This window comes from Zychaea mexicana (genome assembly GCF_025766255.1).
Source record: "Zychaea mexicana strain RSA 1403 chromosome Unknown BDB00scaffold_10, whole genome shotgun sequence".
Classification (NCBI taxonomy): Eukaryota; Fungi; Mucoromycota; class Mucoromycetes; order Mucorales; family Lichtheimiaceae; genus Zychaea; species Zychaea mexicana.
In genome coordinates this window covers 174,542-200,705 of record NW_026516673.1, presented here as the reverse complement: position 1 = coordinate 200,705, position 26,164 = coordinate 174,542, and the positions used below count along the sequence as shown (strand labels likewise).

At 43.5% G+C, this 26,164-nt stretch overlaps 8 protein-coding genes across 8 annotated transcripts; 3 read left to right on the top strand and 5 right to left on the bottom strand.

Moving 5' to 3' along the window:
• Positions 1-1,802: 1,802 nt before the first annotated feature.
• BDB00DRAFT_751618 (uncharacterized protein) lies at positions 1,803-2,696 on the top strand (the record flags this gene model as incomplete). The annotated part of the gene is made up of 1 exon (XM_053118629.1): positions 1,803-2,696. A coding segment is annotated over one exon (894 nt), but the record flags the coding sequence as incomplete, so codon positions are not given.
• A 4,212-nt stretch (positions 2,697-6,908) lies between these two features.
• On the bottom strand, positions 6,909-12,723 carry BDB00DRAFT_805325 (uncharacterized protein). The gene is made up of 15 exons (XM_053122187.1): positions 12,631-12,723; positions 12,453-12,559; positions 12,283-12,381; positions 12,035-12,195; positions 11,767-11,968; positions 11,415-11,684; positions 9,494-11,321; positions 9,055-9,433; positions 8,821-8,995; positions 8,577-8,758; positions 8,357-8,513; positions 8,220-8,295; positions 7,918-8,144; positions 7,587-7,853; positions 6,909-7,514 (listed from the first exon to the last, which is right to left on the bottom strand). The coding sequence occupies exons 1-15, from the start codon at positions 12,686-12,688 to the stop codon at positions 7,320-7,322; spliced, it is 4,383 nt and encodes a 1,460-aa protein (XP_052983448.1). The 5' UTR covers positions 12,689-12,723; the 3' UTR covers positions 6,909-7,319.
• Positions 12,724-12,876: 153 nt separating this feature from the next.
• BDB00DRAFT_936389 (uncharacterized protein) lies at positions 12,877-14,185 on the bottom strand (the record flags this gene model as incomplete). Its single annotated transcript, XM_053129229.1, has 5 exons — positions 12,877-13,106; positions 13,194-13,791; positions 13,853-13,965; positions 14,042-14,095; positions 14,161-14,185. 5 exons carry the CDS (start codon positions 14,183-14,185, stop codon positions 12,877-12,879), a joined length of 1,020 nt encoding a protein of 339 aa, XP_052983447.1.
• A 1,769-nt stretch (positions 14,186-15,954) lies between these two features.
• BDB00DRAFT_868641 (GDSL lipase/esterase) lies at positions 15,955-16,910 on the top strand (the record flags this gene model as incomplete). Its single annotated transcript, XM_053126489.1, has 5 exons — positions 15,955-16,047; positions 16,121-16,226; positions 16,305-16,402; positions 16,468-16,742; positions 16,814-16,910. 5 exons carry the CDS (start codon positions 15,955-15,957, stop codon positions 16,908-16,910), a joined length of 669 nt encoding a protein of 222 aa, XP_052983446.1.
• A 321-nt stretch (positions 16,911-17,231) lies between these two features.
• On the top strand, positions 17,232-19,139 carry BDB00DRAFT_784919 (uncharacterized protein; the record flags this gene model as incomplete). The annotated part of the gene is made up of 2 exons (XM_053120502.1): positions 17,232-17,814; positions 17,914-19,139. The coding sequence occupies 2 exons, from the start codon at positions 17,232-17,234 to the stop codon at positions 19,137-19,139; spliced, it is 1,809 nt and encodes a 602-aa protein (XP_052983445.1).
• Positions 19,140-19,160: 21 nt separating this feature from the next.
• On the bottom strand, positions 19,161-22,188 carry BDB00DRAFT_805320 (ABC transporter transmembrane region 2-domain-containing protein). The gene is made up of 10 exons (XM_053122186.1): positions 21,826-22,188; positions 21,646-21,751; positions 21,426-21,571; positions 20,401-21,354; positions 20,123-20,327; positions 19,903-20,033; positions 19,774-19,828; positions 19,649-19,702; positions 19,411-19,559; positions 19,161-19,342 (listed from the first exon to the last, which is right to left on the bottom strand). Exons 1-10 carry the CDS (start codon positions 22,063-22,065, stop codon positions 19,256-19,258), a joined length of 2,127 nt encoding a protein of 708 aa, XP_052983444.1. The 5' UTR covers positions 22,066-22,188; the 3' UTR covers positions 19,161-19,255.
• A 4-nt stretch (positions 22,189-22,192) lies between these two features.
• Positions 22,193-24,296, bottom strand: BDB00DRAFT_18444 (armadillo-type protein). Its single transcript, XM_053116387.1, has 7 exons — positions 24,101-24,296; positions 23,834-24,038; positions 23,630-23,759; positions 23,184-23,569; positions 23,003-23,099; positions 22,457-22,906; positions 22,193-22,327 (listed from the first exon to the last, which is right to left on the bottom strand). Exons 1-7 carry the CDS (start codon positions 24,204-24,206, stop codon positions 22,280-22,282), a joined length of 1,422 nt encoding a protein of 473 aa, XP_052983443.1. The 5' UTR covers positions 24,207-24,296; the 3' UTR covers positions 22,193-22,279.
• A 90-nt stretch (positions 24,297-24,386) lies between these two features.
• On the bottom strand, positions 24,387-26,129 carry BDB00DRAFT_881731 (uncharacterized protein; the record flags this gene model as incomplete). Its single annotated transcript, XM_053128101.1, has 6 exons — positions 24,387-24,635; positions 24,699-24,756; positions 24,824-25,395; positions 25,490-25,645; positions 25,717-25,818; positions 25,971-26,129. 6 exons carry the CDS (start codon positions 26,127-26,129, stop codon positions 24,387-24,389), a joined length of 1,296 nt encoding a protein of 431 aa, XP_052983442.1.
• Between the last annotated feature and the right edge of the window lie 35 nt (positions 26,130-26,164).

Below are 26,164 nucleotides of genomic sequence, written 5' to 3'. Positions count from 1 at the left end.
TCCTTGGAAAGTGCTCAAGATAGCTCGGTTTTTTACAAGTAAATGCATAAAAATATAATCTACGTTGTGTATTAATGGCATTGTTATAGAATGCGTATAATGGAGTATGACAATTTATTTTTATTTTCTAATAATTTTAAAAAGATATTTTTAAAGGGTTCTGTGTTTTAAATAATTACAGCTCTGTGTTTTATTACTGAATACAGTCATGGCTCTTTCTGATATTCCTCCCAAACTGCCTATGCGTGATATGGGCACCAACCAACAACCCTCCATCTACACCTCCCCACCAACCGTTCTGACATAGGCTCACATTGCCCAACCTGAACGAGTGTCACTCGTTCATGCTCAATGTCAACTAAGCACAAGCGAAGCGAAGAAAGTTTGCTATTTCTCTCGCATTTGGCGAGTTGGACGTTCGCCTGGCAGCATTATGCTTGACATCAGCCCCATTCCAGGATCCGTTGACGACGCAGTCGATATTTTGATGAAGATTTATCCCATCAATAATGGCATCCTTACACATTGTGAAGGACAACGTGTGGTCGCTGAAATCAATCTCCAAACTAAAAAAGAACAAACTCATGCCATCGACAAGGGCATAGAGTTCACACCGACCATCACGATCTGTGCAACGCCTGCTCTTGAAAAAAATGCAAAGATTAAAAAGCTTCGTCTCACAAATCTCCCTTTGCTCAGTCAAGAAGATTTGGAACGCAGACTGCACGAAACGTTTCGTCCATATGGCGACATCCTAGACGTTGGTATCAACTGTGACCCGTGAACAAAAGCATACATGGGAAACGGTTTCGCCGTTCTGGATATACAGCCACGCCATAATCAACAGCTCCTTCCCCTTGACCACCATATCCCCTGGTGCGGTGACAAGGATGACTTAATCTACGCACATTTCGACCAAATGCCCCTCCACTGTTCCCGCTGCCATGAGCTAGGACATATCGTTGAAGACTGTCCATGCTTCCGCCGCAACCAGAAAGGATGTTTCAAGTGTGGTGGTAAGAATCACTACGCTGCAAACTGCCCCACAACACACAATAGTGATGAATGGACGCCGGGCAACAACAAAACCAGCCGCCGCAAGACTGGTCACAAGCATGACACAACCCCCTCCCAGGAGTTATCGAAATCCAAACATGCGCCCGGAAAAGGAAAGAAGGGGCAACTGACCAATCGGTTTGAGCCTCTGGAAGACCTGGGTGCCGACAATACCGCCACCGATGAGAAGAACAACAACAACAACAACGAAAACATCGCAGATAACTCCTCAGCACTGATGCAACAAGGGTATCTTGAACAAGCTCTCGACGAAATTGCCATGGAATTTGCGGACTATCAGAACGATAGACCAATGATCCTAGCTGACGAACAGGAGCTCGCAACGCAAGTTAATCCGGCCAAGGACTGGATCGATAACATGGAACTCTCGGATACGGTCAAGGAGATCTTGCAGGAAGCAGATTTACCAAGCGATCTGCAACAAGTACTGTATGTCCGCCTCTCACGCCAACGCGACATCAGTTTACACGAATATGAACAAAAAATTTCAAAGGAGCGTCAACCTCCACCCCATACTCAATAATAATTTTTTTAATGATATTAAACAATAACGATATCTCAATTGCATCCATCAATTACAATGGACTACTTACAACCAACAAAATACATGTCATTTGACATATCAAACAACATCAACCACATATCATCACCATGCAAGAAACCCATATATCAACATCATCACAGGAGGAGAAATTTCACCGTATTTCAGTGCAACACAATCCTTTTGGACAAATCATTGTGGCATCGTCTCACTCAGCGCAGATCTCAAACTTTCACAGATTTCGGCTCTAGACAATCCGCGCCACCTGCTAGTCCAAGTAGAACATAAACAACAACATTTTCAACCTTTCTATATCCTCACAATCTACGCACCCGCAACATCACCAACCCAAAGACGACAATTTTTCGGAGCACTATACCACTCAGCAATCTTTGACCAACAACAACCTTACAGAGAAAGGTTGATCCTCACAGGAGACTTCAATTATAGCCTTCAAAGACCAGGATATCATCTCAACGCACCTCAAGCCTGGTTCAACATGCTCCAACACCAATTTACCAACTGCATCACCCCAGATCAGCAAGAATCACCACAACCGACCTTCCGTAGAGGTGATAGTACAATGTCCACTATTGATTACATCTATGCAGCCTCCTCCGCATTCCAAAATACAGTGAAGACCAGAGAAGTATCCTATGTCGCTAGCTCATGGTCTGATCATGCATTATTGTCTACTACATATAACCTGGGTCCCGCTCCTACAGGCAAAGGATATTGGCAGGGCAACCCCCTGATCTTAACGTTCAAAGACTTTCGCCGACAACTCGCAACACAACTCACTGCTTTCTTTGAACACACCAACAGCAATTCAACACCGCAGCACCAATGGGAAGAGCTGAAGCGTTTAATCAAGCACCAAATGCAACAATATTGCCGGCAACGCATCAGCCGTACTTCAGCCTACCTCAACAAATTACAATCGAAGCGCAACCGATTTTTACGGTCCAATCCAACACCAGCGGCACGAACCTGGTTCTTGAACATCATTGAACAACAAATCTCAGCAGCACAACAAGAAGTGTGCGATACTCTTGCCCTACGAGCAGGCAAGCGCTGGAGGGAACAAGGCGAAAAATCCGCAGGTTACCTCAAGCGCACCATCCAACAACGAACCTCTCAAGCCAATATTACAAGTTTACAACATCCACATACTGGGGCACTATGCACTACAACAGAAGCCATGCATACAGCTGCGACGTCTTTCTACCGCGATTTATACTCGCCAGAACCGATTGACGACAGCGTCATGCAGCAACTCCATAATAGCATTCCAGCAACTGTCCACCTCGATGACAGCACCAGAGACAGTCTTGTCGAGCCATTTACGCTCGCAGAGCTTCAAGAAGGGTCGAAACGAGTCCCACGACAAAGCAGCCCGGGGACCGATGGACTGCCGTATGGCATTTGGAGGCTTGTTTTTAACCACCCTGCAGCAAAGGATTTGATATACCATGTTTGTAAAGATGCACTGACACTGGGCATTTACCCACTTTCATGGACAGAGACCTGTGTTCGGATTCTGCCAAAGAAGGGAGATTTGACGTCTCTCAAGAACTGGCGACCAATTAGCCTAATTAACTGCGACGCCAAGATCTTCACAAGACTGCTTAATCAACGAGTCGTCCAAGCAGCAGCCTCTCTCATCAACACCCAACAAACGGGTTTCATGCCGAATCGGTCCATCGCCGAAAATGGTTTGGTCGCCCGATTGGTGATGGAACACGCTAACGAAAACGACTCATCAGCCATCGGACTGCTCTTGGATCAAGAAAAAGCGTATGATCGGATTCACCCCCAATACCTACGGGCAACCTTGCAACACTTTGGCTTTCCAGAACAACTCATCAACAGCATCAGCTCACTCTTCTTCGCCACGCAAATCAAAATCAACATCAATGGTCACCTTAGTCCGGCAATACCGCAACAACGAGGCCTCCGCCAAGGAGATCCCCTTTCACCAGTGCTCTTTAATCTGGCTCTAGAGCTTTTCTTAAGGGCCTTGCAAACAGATGCGTCATACCAAGGATATTCCTTTGCATCAAGCGACCCAATAGGGACTATATCAATCCCCAACCCACAGCCCATCAAAACACTGGCATATGCTGACGACATTTGTGTTTTTTTACAAGACACGACAGACCTCAGTCGCGTACTCCATCACATGGATGTTTATCAAAAAGCCTCCAATGCAAAATTCAATAAAACAAAAACTCAAGCCATTTCCCTCAGTGGAGCACCGCAGCCGATATGGAATACCAGGCTACAACCCTATGGCATCTCAGCTTGTCACGATAGGACCCAACCAGATCCAGTGGTTTACCTCGGATATCCGCTCTCATCATCCCGCTCGCAACTACAATCTTTCATGGATCGACTCTTGGAAGCTATTAAAAACCACTGTAACCAACATCTACAACGAGGGCTATCCGTACGTGGTCGTGCGACAGCTTTGAATACCCTTATTCTGTCGAAACTATGGCATGTACTAAGGGTCGTCGGTGCGCCGCTCTCCGGATTCCATCAAAAAGTCAAAAGCATAATCGGCAACTTTGTCATGCACCGCATGTTCCCGCGGGTATCCTACCAAACACTCTGCCTACCACGACATCAAGGAGGGATTGGCCTTTTGGATCCCGCCCTACAACAAAATGCCCTCCAGCTGCGGTGGATACAACCGATGCTGGGGGAACATGGTATGTTTCCAGAGCATATTTTGTGTCTGATACATCGAATACTGGCCACGCACAAATTTATCGCAGATCACCGGCTGCTTCTGTTCTGTCCCGCCAGCCGCAAGAACCATAATCAAGACGCCGCTTCACCTGTGACTTTGGTCCTTCGAATTATTGACGCCCTTAGTATCTCATGGGATGATATCCACAATCTCAACCCCGCCACGGTCTTACAAGTCCCACTCCTAGCCACCATTTGCCCGTCGCCAACAAACCCGCCACCAAAACGACCAGGTTTCAAGAAATGTATCGTCAACGATTTTTTCCTTTTCGACACCACTCTTGGACATATCCGCGCCAGGGACCGCCAAAAAGGAGACTATATAAAACACCCTACCCTATTGAACCAACTACGCAAAGATGTCACTCAATTCAAATACATCCTCCGCCCTTTCTTTGCTAGGCTCTGCCTTCCCAGAAACCACCCGGATGGAGGTCACCTAGGTGACCCGGGAGCAATCAACTTCCAACCTTTAACAAGAGCGATCAACACCAATCCCGCCATCAAAACAGGGCAACCCAAAATATATCGACGACATTTGACCCGGGCACCCAAAAATGTGACTATACCTGCGAGGAACTGGATCCGCTTTTGGGGAACACCTATGGACCATGCTGCCCGCAATGTCCTGTATCGCATCTACCACAACACTATCCCTACAGCTGAAAGGCTTTTCAATATGAACCAATCCTTTATCTCATCAACAACATGCCGGATCTGTAGATCCCACACCGAAACCCTACCTCATTTCCTAATTCTATGCCCAAAAAAGTATCAAGTTTGGCAACGGGTGTGGACTCAACTTTGCTATCACGACCCACGCCCATCGGCTTTCTTACACTTCCTCACGACTGGTGATCCCCCCTACTCTTCTTTCACACATATTCAACTTCTATCCATTGGAGCATATACTTTACTGGCCCTCTGGCGAAGCCATTGGGACCTCATTTTCAATGATTCCCCTTTCATTCCAGCAAAGATTGCATCAATAGCAGTCGCAGCCATTCAAAAATATGTTTTCTAATTGTATATATCTCTTGTCTTCCCTTCCTTACAATTCCGAGGCCGCTGTGCTTTCCCTCTTCTTTTGAACGGCCCACAGCAATAAACTATTTCTGAGGTTTAAACACCTCCATACAAAAAAAAAAAAAAACTACAGCTGTTAATAGTAGTAGCGCGGTCGCATATATCTAGGGAATTACTACGCGCACGACAAAAATTGACCTCGCGCACGACATTTTTTTTGGTAGTTTAGTATTCCGCAGTTGTCGTGCGCACCGTCTCTTGCACAGCCTGAAAGACCCGCGCACGACAAAATCTGATCTCGCGCAACGACAATTTTTTTTGGCGGTTGTCGTTTACCTCAACGTACTCGACGATTTATGTTCTTCTTGTCTCATATTTAAGCTCTTGTGCCTTGTCTCCGGATTTAATTGTTCTTGTTCTTCGCCCTCCAAATATTCAACAATTTGGTTGACACATTATTATCATCTTTCGTTATATATACGTCGAATATTACACTGACCGTCAAAAATAATTTTATTTGAATAGAATTACATGACAGCCCTAGCTGTGGCAAGTTTTGGAACACGAAACACAGGATGTGTCTTTGCAGCCAATACCATCGTCATTGATATTAAATTGGTGAAAACACTTGGTGCACCGTCTACCCACTTTTCTATGGTCTTGGCTACGTCTTTTTGTGTTGACTAAGAAATCGTCTCGCTTGTGCTTCACTATATTATAATACTTATGTTGGCACAAAGTTGTTTGCTTGCCATTTGGATACACGGTATGTTAATGTTCCAGTTACTCGGCATATATCATCATAGTTCTGTCGTGCGCAGTGTCTTTCAAACTGTGCGAGAGACCGTGCGCACGACAACTGCCAAAAAAAAATTGTCGTTGCGCGAGATCAGATTTTGTCGTGCGCGGGTCTTTCAAACTGTGCGAGAGACCGTGCGCACGACAACTGCCAAAAAAAATTGACGTTGCGCGAGATCAGATTTTGTCGTGCGCGGGTCTTTCAGGCTGTGCAAGAGACGGTGCGCACGACAACTGCGGAATACTAAACTACCAAAAAAAATGTCGTGCGCGAGGTCAATTTTTGTCGTGCGCGTAGTAATTCCCTATATCTAATATCCATATGTATGCATCATGTGTATACACTAAGCCATTTCTCTAGATATACTAATAAAGTGGGTATATGACATATATATATATATATATATTATCTAGATTGCTATATTGATCTTATTGTATTCAAATTATGAATCAGCTTTCAATGTGAAAGCACTAGTGCTTAATCAACGCCACCATCACTGTAATAATCCGACAGCTTCTTTCAATTCACATAGCATAAATCAAAAGACTTCATAACATGGAAAGGGTATGCCTGGCACAGCTTATAGGAAATGAGGGTATATGGAAAGATCTGTACAGTGCTTGACCAGAAAGCACTTTATTTTTAATTGACGGAGAAAGTGATATCTTGACAGTAGTTTATATTATGCCTACAGCAGATGCAACCGGTCCTCTTCTCGTAGGATTAATAGGATGTGGTTACTTACAGTATCATCTAATTGCAAATAAACTAAGCGAGCGGTGCACAAGATCATATCGTGATAACATTCCAATTCGACAATCCCAATGTCAATCAGCTTTAGTGAAGACACCAATGGCGGTCAGTAAGAAAGGCAGAAATTAATTGGCTGATAATCTTATACAAACGAAGCAAGTAAACTTTTAGACAAGCAAATATATTGGCATCAAATCTCAATAAAAAAAATGGGTGCATGTATATACAACTGTTCATTACATGTTACTTTTTAACTAACCATCCATGGATGGAACCCGTCACGAAGCCAGTAATGCTTTGTTGCATTCTGTTTGATTTCGTTCGGTCCTAAAATCAAACATAGGTTAGAGCTCATCCAAACTTCGCCTTCTACCCAGGAAAACAGGATAACATACCAATCTTCTTTAGGACAGAAGAAGTTTTGAACAACCCATCAAATCCTTTTGGCCTTTTATACTGAACATAGCTCTCGCTTTTAATCACCATTTTTTCGGATAGATGTTGTAAAAGATCCTCCAGTTCGGCAACGGTCAAGTATCCATTGAATGACGATTGAATTTGTGCCTATGGTATCATCTATCCAATAAATTCCTTTTTCCTCGCACTCAAAAAAATAAGTAAATAAAGAATCCTTACCAAGGATATACCCGGCTTTTCAGTGATAAGCAGCACAAGTTTGCGTACACATCCTTGAAACACGTCCTGGTTCACGCTCCCGTCGACAAAGTACCACATTCGCGGTTTCAAGTATCGATGTGGTGCTGGTTCAACGAACCAAATCGGTGCATGGCCAGCGGTCACAAACTTATCATCCTCAAATCCAACTTGGTGCACTAGATTATCCGACTTGAGTTGTTCGACGTTTTTGATAATATCTTGACTGTTCATGTCCTGAACATGTTTCTATTTCATTTTACGTGGAAATGAGTAAACAAAACAAATTCTGCGAGCAAACTGTGATATCTACCTGAAGCATCACCAGCGTAGCACCAGCAGCACCAAATTCTTCCAGGGTCTGATAGACACATCGTGCTTGTACAGATAGATTGGATATTATTTTTTTAATTTCTTCAGATTTGGGTATCGTTACATTGCCATTACTAGGTGTAGTAATAAAATGTCGGGTATCATCTTTACGCGAAATAGTCGTAGCGAACGCTAGACTTTGCTCGATCAAGGCATTTGCCAGGGCATCTAGAAAACAGACACCAACCGTTAGTTAATTTGACTTGTTTACATTCCCGAAAATACTATACAAAGAGAATATACCATGCTTTATCCGTGGGTAATAGACAGATTTATGAGTTTTTGAATAACGAGCAACCGATGTCATGTGAAGTGCAAGCTACATATATACGAGTGCTTATTAGTGACTACCAAAGCAACATCAGATTGCTTTCTTTTACCTCTTCATTAGATATCATATCTAAAAGCACGACCATGGACCCAGATGTCATTCTGCTTGGTAACTCTTTGTCATCACGTAATTTGTTGTTGTAAAAATCGTTGGCTTGGTCCAGCATACTCCTTGGAAAGCGCTCGCTAGTAAACATTCGTATAAACCTAGCAACAGTACTTTCCATGTTAGCAATACACACAAAAACATTGGCAAATGCAGAAACATACTTTTCAGACACATTGTATACTTGGCCAGGTATAAGCCGATTATAATTTTTTCGCATGATTATTAAAGCACCAGCAGCGCGTAGATATTGTAGAGCACGCTCGACAGTTTTCTCAGAAAATGGTCGAAAAAGAGCACGAGCTTTCTCAGCATCGTATGTATCCTGAGGCATCATAAAGACCATCTAAAGATTTCAACGGTTAACCTCCTAATATCATTCTCACAATGATTGACAACATTACTTACCCTGAGCACCACTGTAGCCAATAACTCAGTATTTGATAATCCGTCCTTATCTTTTAAAGAGTCACACAAATGTGAATCCAGAACAGCAGGTCGTATTTTTGATATCGGCAAACGACTTGTTATGACTTGGTATTTAGTTTTCAGAAGTTCAGTATTACTAGGTAAAGGGGTCGAACTGCTGTGAATGTTAGCTTCTTGTAAGTAATTTTCATATAAACGTGTTATACAACTTGCCTTCCATTCTCGGTCTCTTGTAACTTGACGATAAAATACTTTAATTGACCAAGTAAGTCAAAGTTAAGCCAGTCCCAAGGTCGTCCGTCAACAAGCTCACCCGTAGCAATACCATGTGCATAAATCTCGGCCCATTTACGTTTGAGAATCTCTATGTGATCATGAAATCGTGGCCACGTCTCTTTCAGGTGAGATATTCGTCGCCGACAAACATCTGGTTCTCGGTTCTTCATCACTTGAGTAATAGGCATCCACGAAAATGTCGTTTTATTAGTCTCCGCTCGATGCCGCATAATTGCAAAAGTATGTATGAGAGCATCGTGTTCAACTTCAGGCCATCGTTGGGGTGGTTGCTTGGTTGTGCTATCGGGTAGTTTTTCTTTTTTTCCATTCTTAGTTTTTCAAACACACATAAATGTCGCTTCTTTTACTGTCATACCTGTACGGGGAGTCCGGCTCCGTATAAATTTGCGCGTCGGTGCAAAGGTACGTTCTTCAGTGCGTGTAGACATGTAGGTTGCGGGTGCAGGATCAAAAGTACGACCAGATCGGATCAGGTCGCTCACCATCATTCGTTTTGGTGACTTAACATTTACTGTTTTTTGCTTGTTATGGGCGCGCATATACCCATCATAATAATTTTTGATGCGTTTTTGAGGCAAGCCGAGTGTCCGAGACAAATGAGCAATAAGTGGTACATCATCGACAGGCGCCATTTCTTGTGAGCAACCCAGGTGTTGGTCAAGTGTATTCCGCTGTTCTTGTGTCAGCATCGTCATGCTGCTCCATGTATGTGGTACCAAGATTGTATCCAAAATATGCCCGGTTTTAATATTTTTGGCAGTATCTGAAGAGGTACAAACGAACTGTAGCTCTTTCCAGAAGTCGTGGATATCCTTTGAGGTACCGAGCTCAAATGTTTGTATCACTGGCCATTGTTCAACGCTAAAGTCTCTGATTTTGCCAATGTTGAGCAGCCGAACCGTTGTGTCGCTGGATGGCACTATGCCAGTGTTCACGCGTTCCAGTAATTCCAGTGCTTCAAGTACATCGACTAACCCAGAAAGCTGTAGACGTAATCGGTATCGACTCGTTATCATCTCCGTCTCAATATCTCGCGGCAAGTTGGCGAGCGGCATATCTTTTTGTGTGGTACGCATGAACGCTTCGACTTTATCGCTGTGACGGTATAGTCCAATCATTTGGCAATAGACTTTGAGAGGCAGTTCATTGAGAAGATCACCCAAACGGATCAAATCCTTGTGTTGATTAAAAAGATATTCGTGCAGTAGCTTGGCTCGTAACCACTTAGACTGAATCCATCCATGCCGTTGCGCTACTTCTCGCCAGTGTTTTTCCGGTGCCAAGTGGATGATGTTGCGCGATACGTGTTGTTCTGACGACACCGTCGTTACGCTCGGTGAATCATTGCTATTGCTGGGAATTTGAATTTCCGAAATTGCTCTTCGCTTTGCTGGATGAGGGTGGATTGCTTTGTTCGTACGAGCATGATCGAGGTATTGCTTCACCAGGGCATCGTTTTGATTCAAATCCGGATGTAAGAGTAAGACCTTGTTCTCCATTCCACCACCATAGACTGGCACAGCAGATCGCACAAGACGTATGGTTTTGCTGTTATGCAACCCTTCCGCCAACCGTATCATTGTTGGTCGAGCAATGGGTGGGGCATCTTTTGCCTCTCCTGCGGCAGCTGCGATTTCATCCCGTAAACTATGGTCAATCTCCCGCACCTTATCACGTAGAACAATCATTGACATAGCTTGCTTCCGTTTATTAGCGGTGATATTGGAGCCTTTCATAGGCTGGATCTGTGAATCCTTGTTCTTGGTAATCGGTTGATCGTTCGTATTTAATAAATTGGTTAAGAGATCGCTACTTTCTTCCTCATGGCGTTGTCGCTTTATGTTGTTGCTACTGCTATTCCCCATTTCGTTATTGTCGGTTTGGCGCTGTGTATCTATCGATCCATTGCCATCTCCACGCTTTCGCTTTTTGCCTGTTGAGGATGTATTACTGTTGGAGTGCTTATCATTGTTGTCCCTACCCTCATCACTCAATTCAGCAGATTCGCCTCGATTATTGTAATATTGTTTGATCCCGTCACGAGTATAGTAGCGATAATGGCGCGTGCGACCTTGTGATTCAATAACGGTATATAATCGATATTTTGTGTGCTTTTGTACAGCGAAATGAAGTGATTTCCGTAGATTCGTCCATTTGGCGTTGGGTATCAGTTCATATAAATCCTATTGTTTTATATATGAGTGGAGATAAAAGAAAAGCCCAATCCTCTTGAATACGCAATTCGGCAATCTTCAGATGAATAACATGCTTTTTACCTTGGTAGTAGCTCCAGGATTTTTTTCGACACGCTCCAGAATAACATTTGACAGTTCCTCACCATGCAGCGATGCATCTGGTCGCTCTTGATCACGGTTTTCAGCCGACGTCTTTTGGGGCTTTGCGATTGAGGACAATGGTGCAATCCATTTTAAATAAACTACTCGCTTGTTGCTTGCGACCACTTTGACTTTTTCAAAAACCCCTTGCTCAACTCGTTTGACAATATGGTTACGCATCCACGCAATATGCTTTTCCGTCGTCATACCCTAACGAGTCAATTTTTTAGTCGGTTACTCAGCAGTTGTGCAAGCGCACGATTATGTAAAAGAACGGTGTATATGTATTTACCAAAGCATTGAAGACGTCCGTCAATGGTATCATGTGGTCCTCGGCGTTTGCAAGCACTTTGACTATTTTACGATCAACCATTTCGTGAAGAATCATGCCGTTGCTGCTAATGATACTGGTTTGGTCGTCGTCGCTCGGTGTGAATCGGATGTGATAACACATTTGCGTATACGTTTTCTCATGCGAAGCAGAATGTCGTACACTGCGGAAAAAGAACAGGTTATTAGAGTTTCAATCATGCAAAAGCATAATACATGAAAAAAGTTACATTAAACCAAGGTTTTCTAATCGTTTAACTCGCGTGTATATCGTAGCACTTGTCAAACCCATATCCTTTGATAGTTGTATTTGGGTTATGCCGTCATGGCGCATGCTCGCAATATGCTCAAGTACTCGAAACGCGTCGTCAGATACAACTGCTTTACGGTTCTGTTGATAAATAGATCGTCATGCACACATGAGTTCTTTTGCTTACACGACGCTGTAAATCCTATCTCTTAAATAAAAGGAGAGTACCTTGAGTTCTCGCATCAAGATCTTTCTACGTAGGTCTGCGGAAGCGATTACATGAAGTTTGTCGTTTGAGTGATCGCACTTGTCTACACATTGGTCGTTCTACAGCAATGAACTGGTTTATTAAAAAAACCACCTCTTTAAAGACAATTATGAGATCTGGGATGAATTACCTCGTATAGCTCAACCGAATCGTTTTTGAAAAAAGCTTTCAAAAGTGTCTTTGGCGACGCATTCTTTTTCTTCTTCAAAGAGGACCACAACGTGCCGAAAGGGCAGCCTGTTGAATAAGGAGAATTAGGAACTATGTACCATTAAATTTAAGCGCAGGTGCCGTTTTGCTGTGCTAACCTTTTGATCCGTGAAGAACCAGCTCTTCAATGGCAGCTGCTTCCAATGAATCCGGCATTGGAGGGTGTCCAACGTGGAATAAAAATGTTGACAGTTGAAACTGGTTAAAAAAATCGGCTCGTTCACATGACTTGTAAGCCCACTTTTATAGCATTTCTGCCTTAGAAATTACTTTATTACTGGGATATATACGCGAAGTAAAAGAAAAAAAACTAGTATGGGTGAAATATGGGAGAATATCATTATTTAAGCTAGTACGTTAATGGCCAGCACAAAGATGAATAAAGAGATCCAGCTCGACACTGTGATAGAGCCGGTATTTTCGTTCTTAGTGGTGGAACCATCCTCTCCACTATCACTAGTAGCATTATCATCATTCATCATACTGGCAGGCTTTTCTGCGTGAACTTGCCCTTCCTTGTAACCCGATGTGCCGAACGAGTGCTTATCGCTAATGGCCTTCTTTGATGATGCAGCTATATTTTCTATAGTTAGCAAAATTTCCCCCGCACACACACGTATACACACACACACACTATGACATTCCGAAAAGGACGACATACATTCTTTGTAGGGTTGCTTATCATTCAAGCAGCCATCCAATCGCACCAACTTGTAACCAGCAGTGTCAACCTGATTAATGGTATCATAGATTGCCTGCCACGAGCCAGTATCAGGGATATCATATTGGACAGAAATAAACGAACCCTTGGAATCGTAAGTATCCAGTTGCTTATCAAACGTGGTCTGGTATAATTCTGCAATTCCCTTTGGATTGCTTTTAAAGTTGTAATCCTGGGTGTCCAAATTGTAGTAGACCAAGGTATAGCCCATATCACGGACAATATTCTCCAAGCGAGTATCTTCCGGCTGGGTATAATGCAAACGGATATATTTTGGTGCAACACCAATCAAGGTTTCGATGACCTTGGCCGAGTTTGTCACGTCGGATCGAATCTGTTCGTCTGTCATGCCATCTGTGGTATCGCCCGGAGCACGGTATGTCATGCCAATCAAATGACCATCGTTGTAGGCACGCTGCAAAATCATGGCATACTGCTGTGTGTATAGCCATGTGGCATTTACGAAAAAGCTTGCTTTGGCCTGACCAGCCTTCAGGCCGTTCAACACTTTGGCGGTGACGTCGCTAGGTCCTTCGTTCTAATCGATAGTAAATGGTCAGTATGGATACTCTCCTCTTCCTTCTTAGGAGATCACTTACATAAGTAAGAGCAATATGGCCTGGATGAGCGCAGGCAGTGGCTTGAGGAGCAGGATTGGTTGTGCCACTCGCCGTATCTGTTGGGTGGTTCCAAATGGGCAGAAGCATGGTGCCTGTAAACAACCATGGAAATACGATAGCAGTTAGATGCTATTCTCTTGCTTTCTCTCCTACTCTCTTTTTCCTTACCATCATCAGCGCGCACTTGCTGTAGGCATAGTATCACGCATAAGCCCAGTAATACTAGAGGGAAAGATAATCAGTAACCGCATTCGTAATTTCTCTTAGTATGCTTTATCTTCGCTTACCACAAAATGCACTGAATGAACGCATCTTCCGGAGAGAAAAAACAGCGGGGAGAAAAAGAAAAAGAGGGAGAGCGAAAATAAATAAATTCCTCAACACGAAATTCTAGGCCTAGTTGCAACGTCAATACCATTGAGAATTCTGCCGATCCCAACGGTCGTCACTTTTTGCAAGCTTTGCTTGTCAAGAACGGCAAAGAATAGGCTTGTATTACTTGCTGCAGTATATGCGTACACGAAATTTCAATCTTATAAAGTGCTGGATAACAATGAGAAACAGGAAGATTAAGATGCATGAAAACGGTTGATGTATCACAAAGAGCTGTAATGATGGTATACAATGAACACTTTTTAAAAAAGTTAGCAGTGTTCTGTGATTGTGGGATTGTGATATGGAAAAGAAAGCATGTGAGCATACATACATGTAGTAGAGCGAATGGTAATGTAAGTATGGCTGTGGCTCATCTTTATATTTTCCAGTAATGCGTGATTGTGTCCTAACGAACATGTTATGTTTTTTTCTTTAAGAGAAGAAATGGTATTACTCCAACAGTATGTCCTCTCTAGTCTTAGCGCTTCTTGAGACGTGATAGACATTAAATATTAAGAAGGTCTGAGAATCCTTATATATAGTACTCCTCTTATATATACCGTATACACTTCTCCCATATCGTTTAGCTACGTATCCTTGTACTTGCTGACCCAATGTTGATTAGAAGAGGATTTTTAGCGGGTTCAACGTTCAGTTCTTGTTTCGTAAAGCACATTTTCAACCGATAAATTGGTATAGAGCTGCTAACCATATTATATTTCATGCTACAAGATATGCAAACAAGTATGTGCTTTTCACCAAATATTGATGAGCTGTGTTATCAATTCGCACGTTGTGCCAGTCAAAAGATTGATCATATCTATCTGATTGTATCCGTCGTGAGCTCCCTCTGTTTAAAGTCAATAAAAGTATTGAGTAGGAGGGGCTTTTCAATCGAATCTTATTCTGATTTTGAAGAGGCAAGTTCCTCAGTTTTTCCGGCTTTGACTTGCATTTGTGCGCCCCTGTAACTCACTATCACTTATAAAAGTAGCAACAGTGATACGATATACTATGGGCCTGGTTTCTTCATGACAGGTCGGGTTTAAAATCATAATTATTGTATAACCAACAATAAAGTTTTTTCTTTTGGCTTGTCCTTACATAACATCAACAATACAAATGTACCTCCTTAACAAAAAAATTCAATTTCGCCGGACCCGGTGATCATACCGTGCATACAATGTACAAATATAAGTCTCGGACTTGGTGTATCACTGAACCAGAAGAGAGAAAAAGAAAACCCCCACTTAAATATATTCTAGTTTCTCTTTCGCTCTTTACCTCGTCTTGGCTTCTTGGTCTACACTTCATGAGTAAAATAGTGTGCATACTTTTTCTCATTTGTCTCGTAGCAATAACGAGCACAAATGTGTATGGATATACAGTTCATTGCGACAGCGGACCGTTCTCTGTGTTCCCGCCAATCTATAAGGCACTGCGCCCAAGCCGTCCATGCTACCAAGATCTATATCGTAATATTGTAGTATTTGGTGATTCTTGGTCCGAAAACGGGTCAGTTTTCATGCTCCCTTTTTTTCTCAAGTAAAAGAGAAAGAGATTAACTGGAGGAAAACCATATTTCTAGGGAAGGTCCATTAAACTTTACATCTTATGCATTTGGTGATTATGTAAGTTATGATGCACAAAAGAGCATTTTCTCTTCGGTTCTCTGATGAAAATCTTCCACTTTCTAGCGAGGACGCATGACAAATGGACCAACATGGAATGAGTATTTATCAGCATTTATGGGCACTGATCTGTTCAATCATGCCTATTCGGGAGCAACTGCAAATAATGTAGGTAGCGAGATTGGGTCTGGCATATAGTTGGAGGAAGAAGAGAAACAAAGAGCTCAGCAATCCACTATAGACAATTTTGCCTCGAGCCGTGCCTGACGTTAGCGAGCAAATCCAAGAGTTTCATACGAGCTGCACGAGCTTTGATGATCAAGAGACATTGTACATTATTTGGACAGGTAGTAATTCAATTTTTATGTACTCAGGCCAGCAGCATCAACAGCTCAAAATTTACAATGCACAATCGAAACACACAGGAGTCAACGACGTTCACGACATTTATGTAGCCACGTCCAATATTACGGAGCAGAATATTCTCTTGGACAACATTATAGAATCAATAGCCAACGAAATGGTACTATAATATCTTCCGCTATAACGAAAAAAAACAGAGTACTCACAACAAGCTTAAATATTTAGAAAAGGCTCCCCCATGAACATTTACTGGTGTTAGGGCTGGCACCTATCCAGCATCTTCCGCTTTTTACACAGCATCTCGGAACATCCGATGCACTGTCATCTTTGATTGACACTTTCAACGATAAACTACGAGCACTAGCACAAGGTGTAATTCGATTCATCGACACGCGCAGACTCTTTGAGAAATATTTCACGCTGCAGGACACAGACGGATTTGCAGATATAACCCAGGCCTGCATTCGCGATTTTAAGCAATGTCTAAGCTCCAAATTCAAGTAAGCAGCTAGACTTTTTTCCCCCTGTTCGAAATTGTGCAGAGTTTTGTGCTGAACTGTTCGAAAACTAGTTATATATGGTGGGACGATTGGCATCCAAGTACTGCGACACATCAACTGTTAGCAGCCGATCTCTATGATATTTTGCATAACACCAATCTTACATAGGAAACAAACTTTCGCATATCATCAGAATAAACGTCTGGCCCAAAGAATACCGTTCCCCACATTGTCTGTAAGATCTCTTATGCAAGTGACCAACAGCTCATTCTTTTTACTCTTAATAATAAGGAAACAGCAGCTTGTACTACTTCAGCCTACATCTTAAAACGAACTTTGATCACACGTCATGTGGTCCGTCCATCCTTCCTTTTACCGTCACACAAAGATATATAGCATAATACGCCTTTAAACTTTTCTCTCTTTTTTCTAGTCCTTCTTTTTTCCTTTCTTCTCTCTTTTCAGGAGAAACTCTATCAAAACAAAACAATGTACACGCTTTTTCAGAAAGCCGCCGATCTTGCAACACTGCGATCTGTTCACCGCTCACGTCTCGAAACCCGTATTCATACAAGTCGCAACGTCCGGGAAGCGCAGACACTCGCTGATGATCTGATACGGCAGACGCCGACATCCGCCAAAGGCTATCTTTTATCCGGCCAGCTTTATCAACAGCAAAGCAAATGGCGCGCCGCATCCGCCGTATACAGTGCAGGTCTACGGCTCGTTTACCCAAAGACACATCACGGTTATGACTCACTCAAGCGCGAGAAACAACGAGTCATGGCCATCATTGCTGAGAAACACAACCGACAAACGCCGCCGCTATTGCCCTACGATATCCTTGGCATTATCTTTGACACGCTCTCACTTTCTGATCTGCTCCAATGCGCCAATGTTTGTGAGTCCTGGTTCTATGCTATTGTTGATTGGCCCGATTTCTGGAAACGAACAATGGTGATAGAAGATCATCATTCTTCAGAGTTGCGTATTGTGCGAAAACAGGCACGCGACATACAAGGTCTGTTGACCGTTCTATTGCATTCTGAATGTCAAATAGTTAACTCGTTACGTACGTTGAATTTTTTTCACATGTGTCTGTTGTTGCTTCTGTTGGTTTTGAGTGGGCGTAGCGACCCTTATAACAATAATATTATTATGTCCGTGATAGATTTCGAGAGTGTGACACTGCAAAACACAACAACTATCGTGCCGTTACTTGCACGTGTCATTCAATCCATTAGTCCACCGCTAATGCAGCTCTCGTTTCTGGATGTCGATTTTTCCAAAGAAGTGCTCGGCCTGGTACTTGATGCATGCGTCAACATAACGTATTTTTCCTATGTCAGCACCAAGCTCACATCGCACATCATCGCTGACGACGACGATATTGAGAACGAAGACGACGACGACCAGCCACCGCTTAAAAAGCTTGTCAGGACATCGCTACCCACAATGATGCGACGCCGAGAGATACGGACGTTCCATCCAACCACCACTTTTCGCATGATGACTTCACTGAAATTTTGCGGCATGAACGACACAGCCTTACTTGCCGAGCTATTACAGAAATGTCCCAATCTGGGATCACTCTACCTTGACTCACGGGACAAAATCAATCACGGACAGCTGTTGCATGTGACAAGCCATGTTTGTCATCACCTTCGAATCTGCTGTATATCCAAAGGTGCCCAATTTACCTCTATACGTGCCAGTCGTAGTAGCACTGGTCTCGTTATCCAGGATGGACACGTGCTTGCACAACTAAACGACGTCTGCCAGTTTTTGAAAAAGCTTGTTCATCATCACCACCAGCCTGTGGAACTACTATCGGTAGACTATGACTTGCGCATCTTTACGCCACGACTGTTCCTGAATCGTCATATCTGTCACTTACGGCAGCTTGAGCTGTGCTGCAAATCATTGTTTCGAAATACGATGATGCCGACCAAAAATGAGCCAGCTTTTGAATCGTCGTTTTGCGCCTTATTGATGCGGTGTCCAGCTCTGCAGGTGCTCATCATCCACGATCCATTCGAGGTGACAGCAGCTTATAATTATAAGCTGCTTGCTCCATATAGTGCCAATGTTACTGATACGGTACTGACAACGTTGGCTAGCTCGTGTACACAACTTGAGCATTTGACTGTGGGAGGGCCGTGTCATGAATACACAGCGCAAGGCTTCGACCGCTACGCTAGCAGTGACGGATCCAACCGTTTGAAATATCTTGAAGTTTCCCTTGATCCAGACATCCACAACGTACCCCAGCTAATTGTCAAGCTCCCTCTCCTTACCACTCTCCATTGCAACCTTGGGCTCACGCGATTTGTTGTTGAGCCCTTACTACAACAGCGCGGTGGATCGTTAATCGAGGATCGATTTTTTCCATGGTAGTAAAATGTAGCTACTCTATGGCGCGATATTGATGTAAAAAGCAAGCAAAAGGGGGCCCTGGATATATGTCTTTATTAATATTAAAATATGTATTGTCATTGCTATATTGGAAGTGTTTAAGCATTGGTAGCAGCAGCCTTCATTTCTCGTAGCTCTTGTAATCGGCTTTGCATCTTGGGTACTTCTATCAACTTTTGTTCGATCTATAAAGATTGGAATCATAGATAAGCATCATTTACACCGTCTATTGCTCAAACTATTGGACACTTACAGCGTTCTTTTCTTCTTGAAGTGCCAAACGCTTTTGGGCGTCTAGTTTAGTAAATACATAGCCACCTTGGCCGTCATATTGTAAGATAAAGTTGTGGTATTGCCACAGGGATGGACGATGCGACACAGTCAACAAGGAAATGCCAAGTGCTAAAAATAGCAATCCCAGAGATTAGCCAACTTATCACCAGGACCGACTTTCGTTCGCACCCATCTTTTATCATCATTATTATTATTACCTGTTGCGTGTGTGTACATGATCTTTTCAATATCCATGCTCACAGCGCTTGTGCCTAAGGTACTTTAGTGTTATTCTCGAGATGGATCATGATAATGCCTTTTCGTATGTTAAAAAAGAGCTTACACTCATCCAAAATAGCGTAACGAGGGGAATGGTAGAATAATCGTGCCATGGCGATCTACAACAAAGAAAATAATATGTGAAGGTTTGTTTGCTTCGAAATTACGAGAGAAAGTACAAGTTGAAACTTACACGTTGTTTATCACCACCGGACAACGCAATAGCCCATTCTTTCTCAGTATCCCATCCACCTTCACGTTCGACAATGTGTTGAATTTGAACCACCTTGAGGATCTCAAGCAGATCATTATCGGTTACATTTCCTGCAGTAAACGGCGGAATTATGAGTTTTCAGCTAGAATATAATATATATATATATTCGATAGTAGCACACAACATGAAAATGCCTTACGACGCTTCATGTCTTCAATGGTATCCGGGTAGAGAATCTGGTCTCTCAAAGTACCCAGAGAGAGGTAGGGTCGCTGGGGAATATAAAAGATATCGCGATGGTGGGGTTTGTGCAGGGTACCGCCATAGACAGGCCACAGACCTCCCAGAATACGGAACAAGGACGATTTGCCACATCCATTAGGTCCAACGATCAACAAGTGCATCTACAAGGGAGAAAAAGAATATGAGTATAAACCAAGTAAACCAATCCATCCCAAAATGAAATTTAGAGCTTACACCAGGCTTGACGTGGAAACTAAGCTGAGGGACAAGAACATCACCGTTGGGACTGATGATAGGCACATCAATGAATTCAATGTTCTCGCTCTGCTCAATCTTGCCACGACCCTCCAATTGCTTTGCATTGTTTTCGGTGGATGCAGACGACACCAGTCGCTTCTGGTAGCGACCGGCCTTGACGTCTTCAAACACATCGAGCAAGTCTGTCACACGGCTTGTGTATCCAGCCAATTCTGTCACTTCCTTGTAAGCATACATAATACGACCGACCGCATCGGATGAGCTCATCAACAACCGACGGTTGGTCACAAAGCCTTCGGTACGGCCGCCAATATCGGTACTGGACAAGCCGGGGACTTTAAAAAAGACAGGCACAGAGCACAAGACGAGACCGCATGCGCCCCAAAAGTATTTAATGACAAAGTCTTCAAGCATGCCGTGAGGTACGCGCAGTCTGAAGACGCGGTTGACGTGTTTGATCAAGGCATAGTAGGATCGGTCCAATGCGCTCTTTTCCACCTTTTGGCCTTCATACAGGGCGATTTCTTCGGCATTTTCAATCAGCCGTGAATGGCCGAATCGGAACTCGCCTTCCAATCGTTGTTCTTCTGCCACCATCTTGCCAAATGAGGGGGTGTAGCGACGCATGGTACCTGAGGACAGGTTGATGATGATCGTGCCTATTAAGACACCTTCGAAACCGACACCACGTGTCAATTGGTAGTTGTAAATAAAGACGTCAAGGATGGGTTTGGCCAGGTTGGAGTAGAGTTCTGCTAGTGAGTTGCTGAATTTGGTTGTGTCGACAGTGATGCATTGATCGGCATTCTTGATACGATCGTCGAGGTTGCCTGCGGCGTAGAAGGTCATGTCGCTCATGTATTGCTTGTGGATGAAGTGCGTCAACCGTGTGCGGAAAGCCAACGAGAGTTTGCTTTGCATGTACGATAACTGTAGTTTTTATGTTTCTTGAGTTTTCTCTCACTTATGTAATCCCCCTTCAAAACCCAGCAATTGCTTACCATGCTATTGGTATATGTCGCTGGTACAGCCACCAACATCCACCAGCCAATGCCCATCGCAAACTCCCGCATCTTGCCACGGACAAGAGCGCTTACGATACGACCGTCCAAAGAGGCGATGTAGACCGACAAGATTGTTCGGAAGACTATGACATAAACACTTTGGTATCAATGACATATATCCTGCTATTTTTAACAGCGAGCATAAACGTTCGATTACCTAGAAAACCTGAATGAATGACCAGCATGAAGAATTCTTTGGATCGAAGCCCTGGCATGACGATAGATAGTAGCCGTTGGATTTGTTTGAGAAACGTCATATCCACCTAGAAGATATACATATGCTGTTAGGCACAACAAAGCTTCTCCAGGTAGTATCATCTAGAGAAAAGCTCTGTACCTCAACTTTGCGCTTTCTGGCTGGCTTGTCTTCTGTAGTCGTAAGCTTTGGTTTGCTTGGTCGCTTTTGTTCTCGCTGGAACCGTCGCACGACTTGTCTGACAGTCAAAAATGTACGCACAAGGAATAAAAGAACAAGGCCCCGCCGCACGGAATCTCTGTGGGTCATGTACGTCCGTGCCCATTGTTTCAGCATAGGACCCCATTGCGACCCCGCCAAAGTGGACAAGACGTTTGGCATCGCACAATGTAAGGGGTGGAGATATATAAAAGAAAGAGATAAGAAAGGGGGAGAGAAAGAGAGAAGAACAAGTGTGCGTGTGTGGAGAAAGGTTGAACGAATAAAAAGAAAGGAAAAAAAAGAAGCGAAACGGCTCTTTATTATTTTTTTGGCACACAGAAAAATCAAAGGACAGTGTGTGCAACCGCACGTGAAGATCCTTGAGGGCTTTCTTTTAGGGCGGCTGCTGTAGATTTTGGATGTGATGTAATGCCTCACGTACCTAATCCAATCATGTGAGCATTTAATCTTCTTTTGTTGAGATATCACACACAACACACACACACACACACACACACTCTTTCTCTCTCTCTTTGCAGCAGCGCATCGTATAATGATAAACAGTGTGTACCTGGTCTTTGAGCTGCTCCTTATACCGATACTCTTGAAACTCATTCTCTTCTTCTTTATGGCACGCCTCCCACGCCCCAAGGACTGCTTGCACGACGGCATCGAACTGCTGTCCATACTTTGATCTTTCTTGAGGAGCTGCCAGGGCAAGACAGGCGTTAATTCTGACCTTGTAATTGCGACACTGTCGTACCGATTGTATCAACGCATGGTATAGGGCGTCTGTCCACGGATGCCGGTCGCTGTCACCGATAGGAAACTCTGGATTCTTGAGCATGTTGCTCGCTGCATGGCACGCGTTCCACCGTGTCTTCAATGACCCTGATTCAATGTTCTTGGTCACCCCGCTCATGGCCTTTTTCACGAGCTGGAGGTTTCGTCCAAACCCAAAATAGTCATGCGGGGTGATACGCAGAAGGCTGCCAATGGAACGTACTGCATTCGATCGTAGCTTTCCGTTTTTACATCAGCCAAAGCACACTTGGCACCTAGTCTCCCTCTCCTCTCTCTCCTTCTCTCTTTATTATTAAAGAACCTTGCCCTCTACCTTGTCGTTATCCAATGCAGCTGACGTTGCGGTCGTCAAGATGTCCGCCCATACTTGCATCGACACCCATTCGCGTATATCAAATTCTGGTTTTTCACTGTCCGCATGTTTGATTTTCACATTAAGAAAAAGGAAACATAAACCCCACACTCTGGGTTGTTGTACTTCTTGTTGCCCTTACCTCTCCATAACCAACGCGTCACACAAATTGCCTTGCGCCCAACTCGCCCTGGCTCGTACCAGAAGGGCCTTGTCACCCATTTGTTCCAATACTGCTGATGCCATATCAGAGACAAAGAGTGGATCTTCATGTAAGGTTGGAAATAATACAAATACGCCCAGTGCTCGACATGCAGCAGCACGCACATTTGTATCTTGGTCCGCTGCCAGTGGCAGTAGCAGGGTAATCGCCAATGTTTGGTTTGGTGGTGGAAGGCGTTCGTAGACATTTTTGGACATACTGGCAAGACAGTCGCAAGTCATGCTACGCACAGGTGCATCTGCGTCCATACACGTGGACTGAATGTGTTTCTCAAGCATGGTGATCCACCAAGTTTTGTATTGTCCCTAGTTTATGTATGCTTATGATTAAATTCATTGTCTACATGCTTTTTTAGAGGGCCGTACCATCTTTTCGTTAGGTTTCATGGAAGCTGCATAAGATTCAGCAAACTTTAATGCGGCAACTCGGATTGTCGTTTCCTGGTTTTTGAGTGCCTCTTCGAACTGCTCCTGAATAACCTGCCACTTGTCGCTGCTATTTTAAATTTTCATGTGATTTTTGTCAGTTTATGCAAAAATTTTTATAGGGTATGCAGCTTAGTTACTTACCGCGTTGTTCCTAGGTCAGATTTAGCAAGTATGCCTAGTGTCTGCCATGTCATGGCAACCAACTCAGCATCCTGGTTTGTTGTCATGGATTCCAGTAAAAGGTCAACTAAAGGGACCGAGCCTAACATCGGAGCAACTTGTTCGACCGGGCCTTTTTCCAGAATTGCAGAAACAACAGCGAGAATTGATGTCCGGATTGTCGTCGCTAAATAAAGCCCATTAAATGTGTATTCTTTTGCGCCTTTCCATCTTTCTTTAGTAACATACATCCACTAGGCCATCGTTTCAGCACAGTTTTGTACAAATTCGCTACGTAGCCAGCTGCCAGTCGGTCGTAAGGACTATTGACCACTAAAACACAGCCCAACTTCATAATCAAAGCAAGAACTTGAGGCTGTTGTTCTTTTTCCAACGCACAGATTATGGCTGCATGGAAATCACGAAGGGTTGACGCAATACGTTCGGATAATGAGGTGAAGGATGACTTTGAGTCTCTATAAAAGAGTATGAGCTATTCTTTTCATAACATACGGATGAAAGATGTTCTGCTTTTTTACCGCTCAGATGCAACACTCAAATATTGCTTAGATCCGTCCAACATGGCAATCAGTGTGTTGCACACAGCAGTGCGTACAGTCACGGTTGGGTCATATAAGAGAAGCGTAAATAGTGAGAGCGGCTGGTTATCGGATTGGAGTGTTGGAAAGAGATTGCCATGCTGGTCTGTATTGTTGCTGAGGAAAATGGAGAATGTATCAGGGATAAATTTTTGCCAGTGGGGGTATAATGCGCGTGATGATGTCTAAACAGATGTTTGTACGTTAGATAACAAAGTGACAACTATAAGGTAATGTATGTGATATACCTTGGCAATAGCAGCAAGACAAAGTAATGCGTTGATCCGTATTTTCGCATCGTCTCTCCTAAATATCAGCGTTAACAAATTCTGATATCTAGCCGTATACGCAACACCTCAACAATAACACTTACTGTCGACGTGGATTTGCCATGGTCGTGTCTGCTGTATCAGATAACTCAGAATCCGAACTTGTCAGCCCAATTGTTCTAGGTTCCATAGATCTCCATGATATCTGCGATGGCCGTCGATTGGTCTGTTGCTGCTGTAGCCGGACAACACGTCCTCGTGGGGTAGTGGGCAGTGCCTCTTCTCGCATCGCGTTATATGCCTGCGTCGAGACGCTAGTAAATATAAACTTTTGTACAATTTGAATGATATCACATAGCGGGTTGGTCACCAATGTCCTATCTTGCGACAAGACGAATTGAAGAGCGCGTAGAGTGCTGCTGGCAACTTTGCGAACGGCTGAGTCGGTGAAATCCAGTGAAGATGATGCGACCATCATGGTACCGTGTGATCCATGTTCAACCACACACACATTCGCTAAAAGTGCTTGATAGTAACTTGCATAATACGGTTGTAGCTTCGATCCAGCATTAGCACAGCTATTTCCGATACAATTGATAGCCATGCGCCGAACTTCAAGTGGTCGTGTAGATCGGTTTGCCAGTTGAAGTAGTAGATTTGATACTCGGGGATAGTGCTAAAAACGACACATACACAGAGTGCATGAGTAAACTTTATGGATCAGTTTTCAATCAAACATTTTTTTTTATCAGTGATTGGTGAGACTTTACTTTGACTGCATTCGACGCATTTTCAAATACCAATGCGCTGAATGCTCGAAGCATATCGACGCGAAGTTCAGCTGCTGTTTCGGTTCGTTCGAGTCCGTCGAGTAAAAACGTAATGCATATTTCAAACTGGGACGATCGCAAACTCGTCAACCGGATCTGCATACACAAACTCGTTTAGAAACAGTTCTTTTTCGAGAAGCAATGATTGTCAGGAAAATATGAATTGCCTGTTTTGCGCACGCCTTAAACATGAATTTACAAAAGGCAGGACATGCTTCGTGATCTATTGTCAATCCTTTGCATCCAGCAATAATAATGTCAATAACTTGCTAAAATATAGGATGGGATTTCTCCAACAACGTTAACTTTTGTTTTTTTTCTGACTGTATGTAAAAGATTGGAGCTGCAATTCCTTGAGAGTCGGAAATGAAGCAAAGTGATGAATGAGAAGCTTCCTTGCCTGATCAGGTACATTTTTTACAGGTGCTTCCACCGCGTCGAGGTCGTTGAGGAGAACGGTGATAGTTGCAGGAGGAGATTTGTTGTCGTGGTGGTGGTTGTCGTCACTGTCACTAAAGACATGGCAGTAGAAATGAAGCGCAAGCGTATGAAACTGCTGTAGCGACTTTTGAGTAACCATGTAAAGCGCAAGTGGTACAAGGTTAGTTCTCTTTG

Coding starts and splice junctions, on each gene's coding strand:
- BDB00DRAFT_805325 (XM_053122187.1), bottom strand. CDS start 12,688: ATGCCGGATTCATTGGAAGCAGCTGCCATTGAAGAGCTGGTTCTTCAC. Junction 9,434..9,493: donor GAGCCGGACTCCCCGTACAG/GTATGACAGTAA, acceptor ATGGAAAAAAAG/AAAAACTACCCGATAGCACA. Junction 7,515..7,586: donor AAAAGCCGGGTATATCCTTG/GTAAGGATTCTT, acceptor ATGATACCATAG/GCACAAATTCAATCGTCATT.
- BDB00DRAFT_805320 (XM_053122186.1), bottom strand. CDS start 22,065: ATGCCAAACGTCTTGTCCACTTTGGCGGGGTCGCAATGGGGTCCTATG. Junction 19,829..19,902: donor CCGGTGGTGATAAACAACGT/GTAAGTTTCAAC, acceptor TCTTTGTTGTAG/ATCGCCATGGCACGATTATT. Junction 19,560..19,648: donor CATGTACACACACGCAACAG/GTAATAATAATA, acceptor TGCTATTTTTAG/CACTTGGCATTTCCTTGTTG.
- BDB00DRAFT_18444 (XM_053116387.1), bottom strand. CDS start 24,206: ATGAAGTTGGGCTGTGTTTTAGTGGTCAATAGTCCTTACGACCGACTG. Junction 24,039..24,100: donor GAAACGATGGCCTAGTGGAT/GTATGTTACTAA, acceptor GGCTTTATTTAG/CGACGACAATCCGGACATCA. Junction 22,907..23,002: donor CTGCATTGGATAACGACAAG/GTAGAGGGCAAG, acceptor AAAAACGGAAAG/CTACGATCGAATGCAGTACG.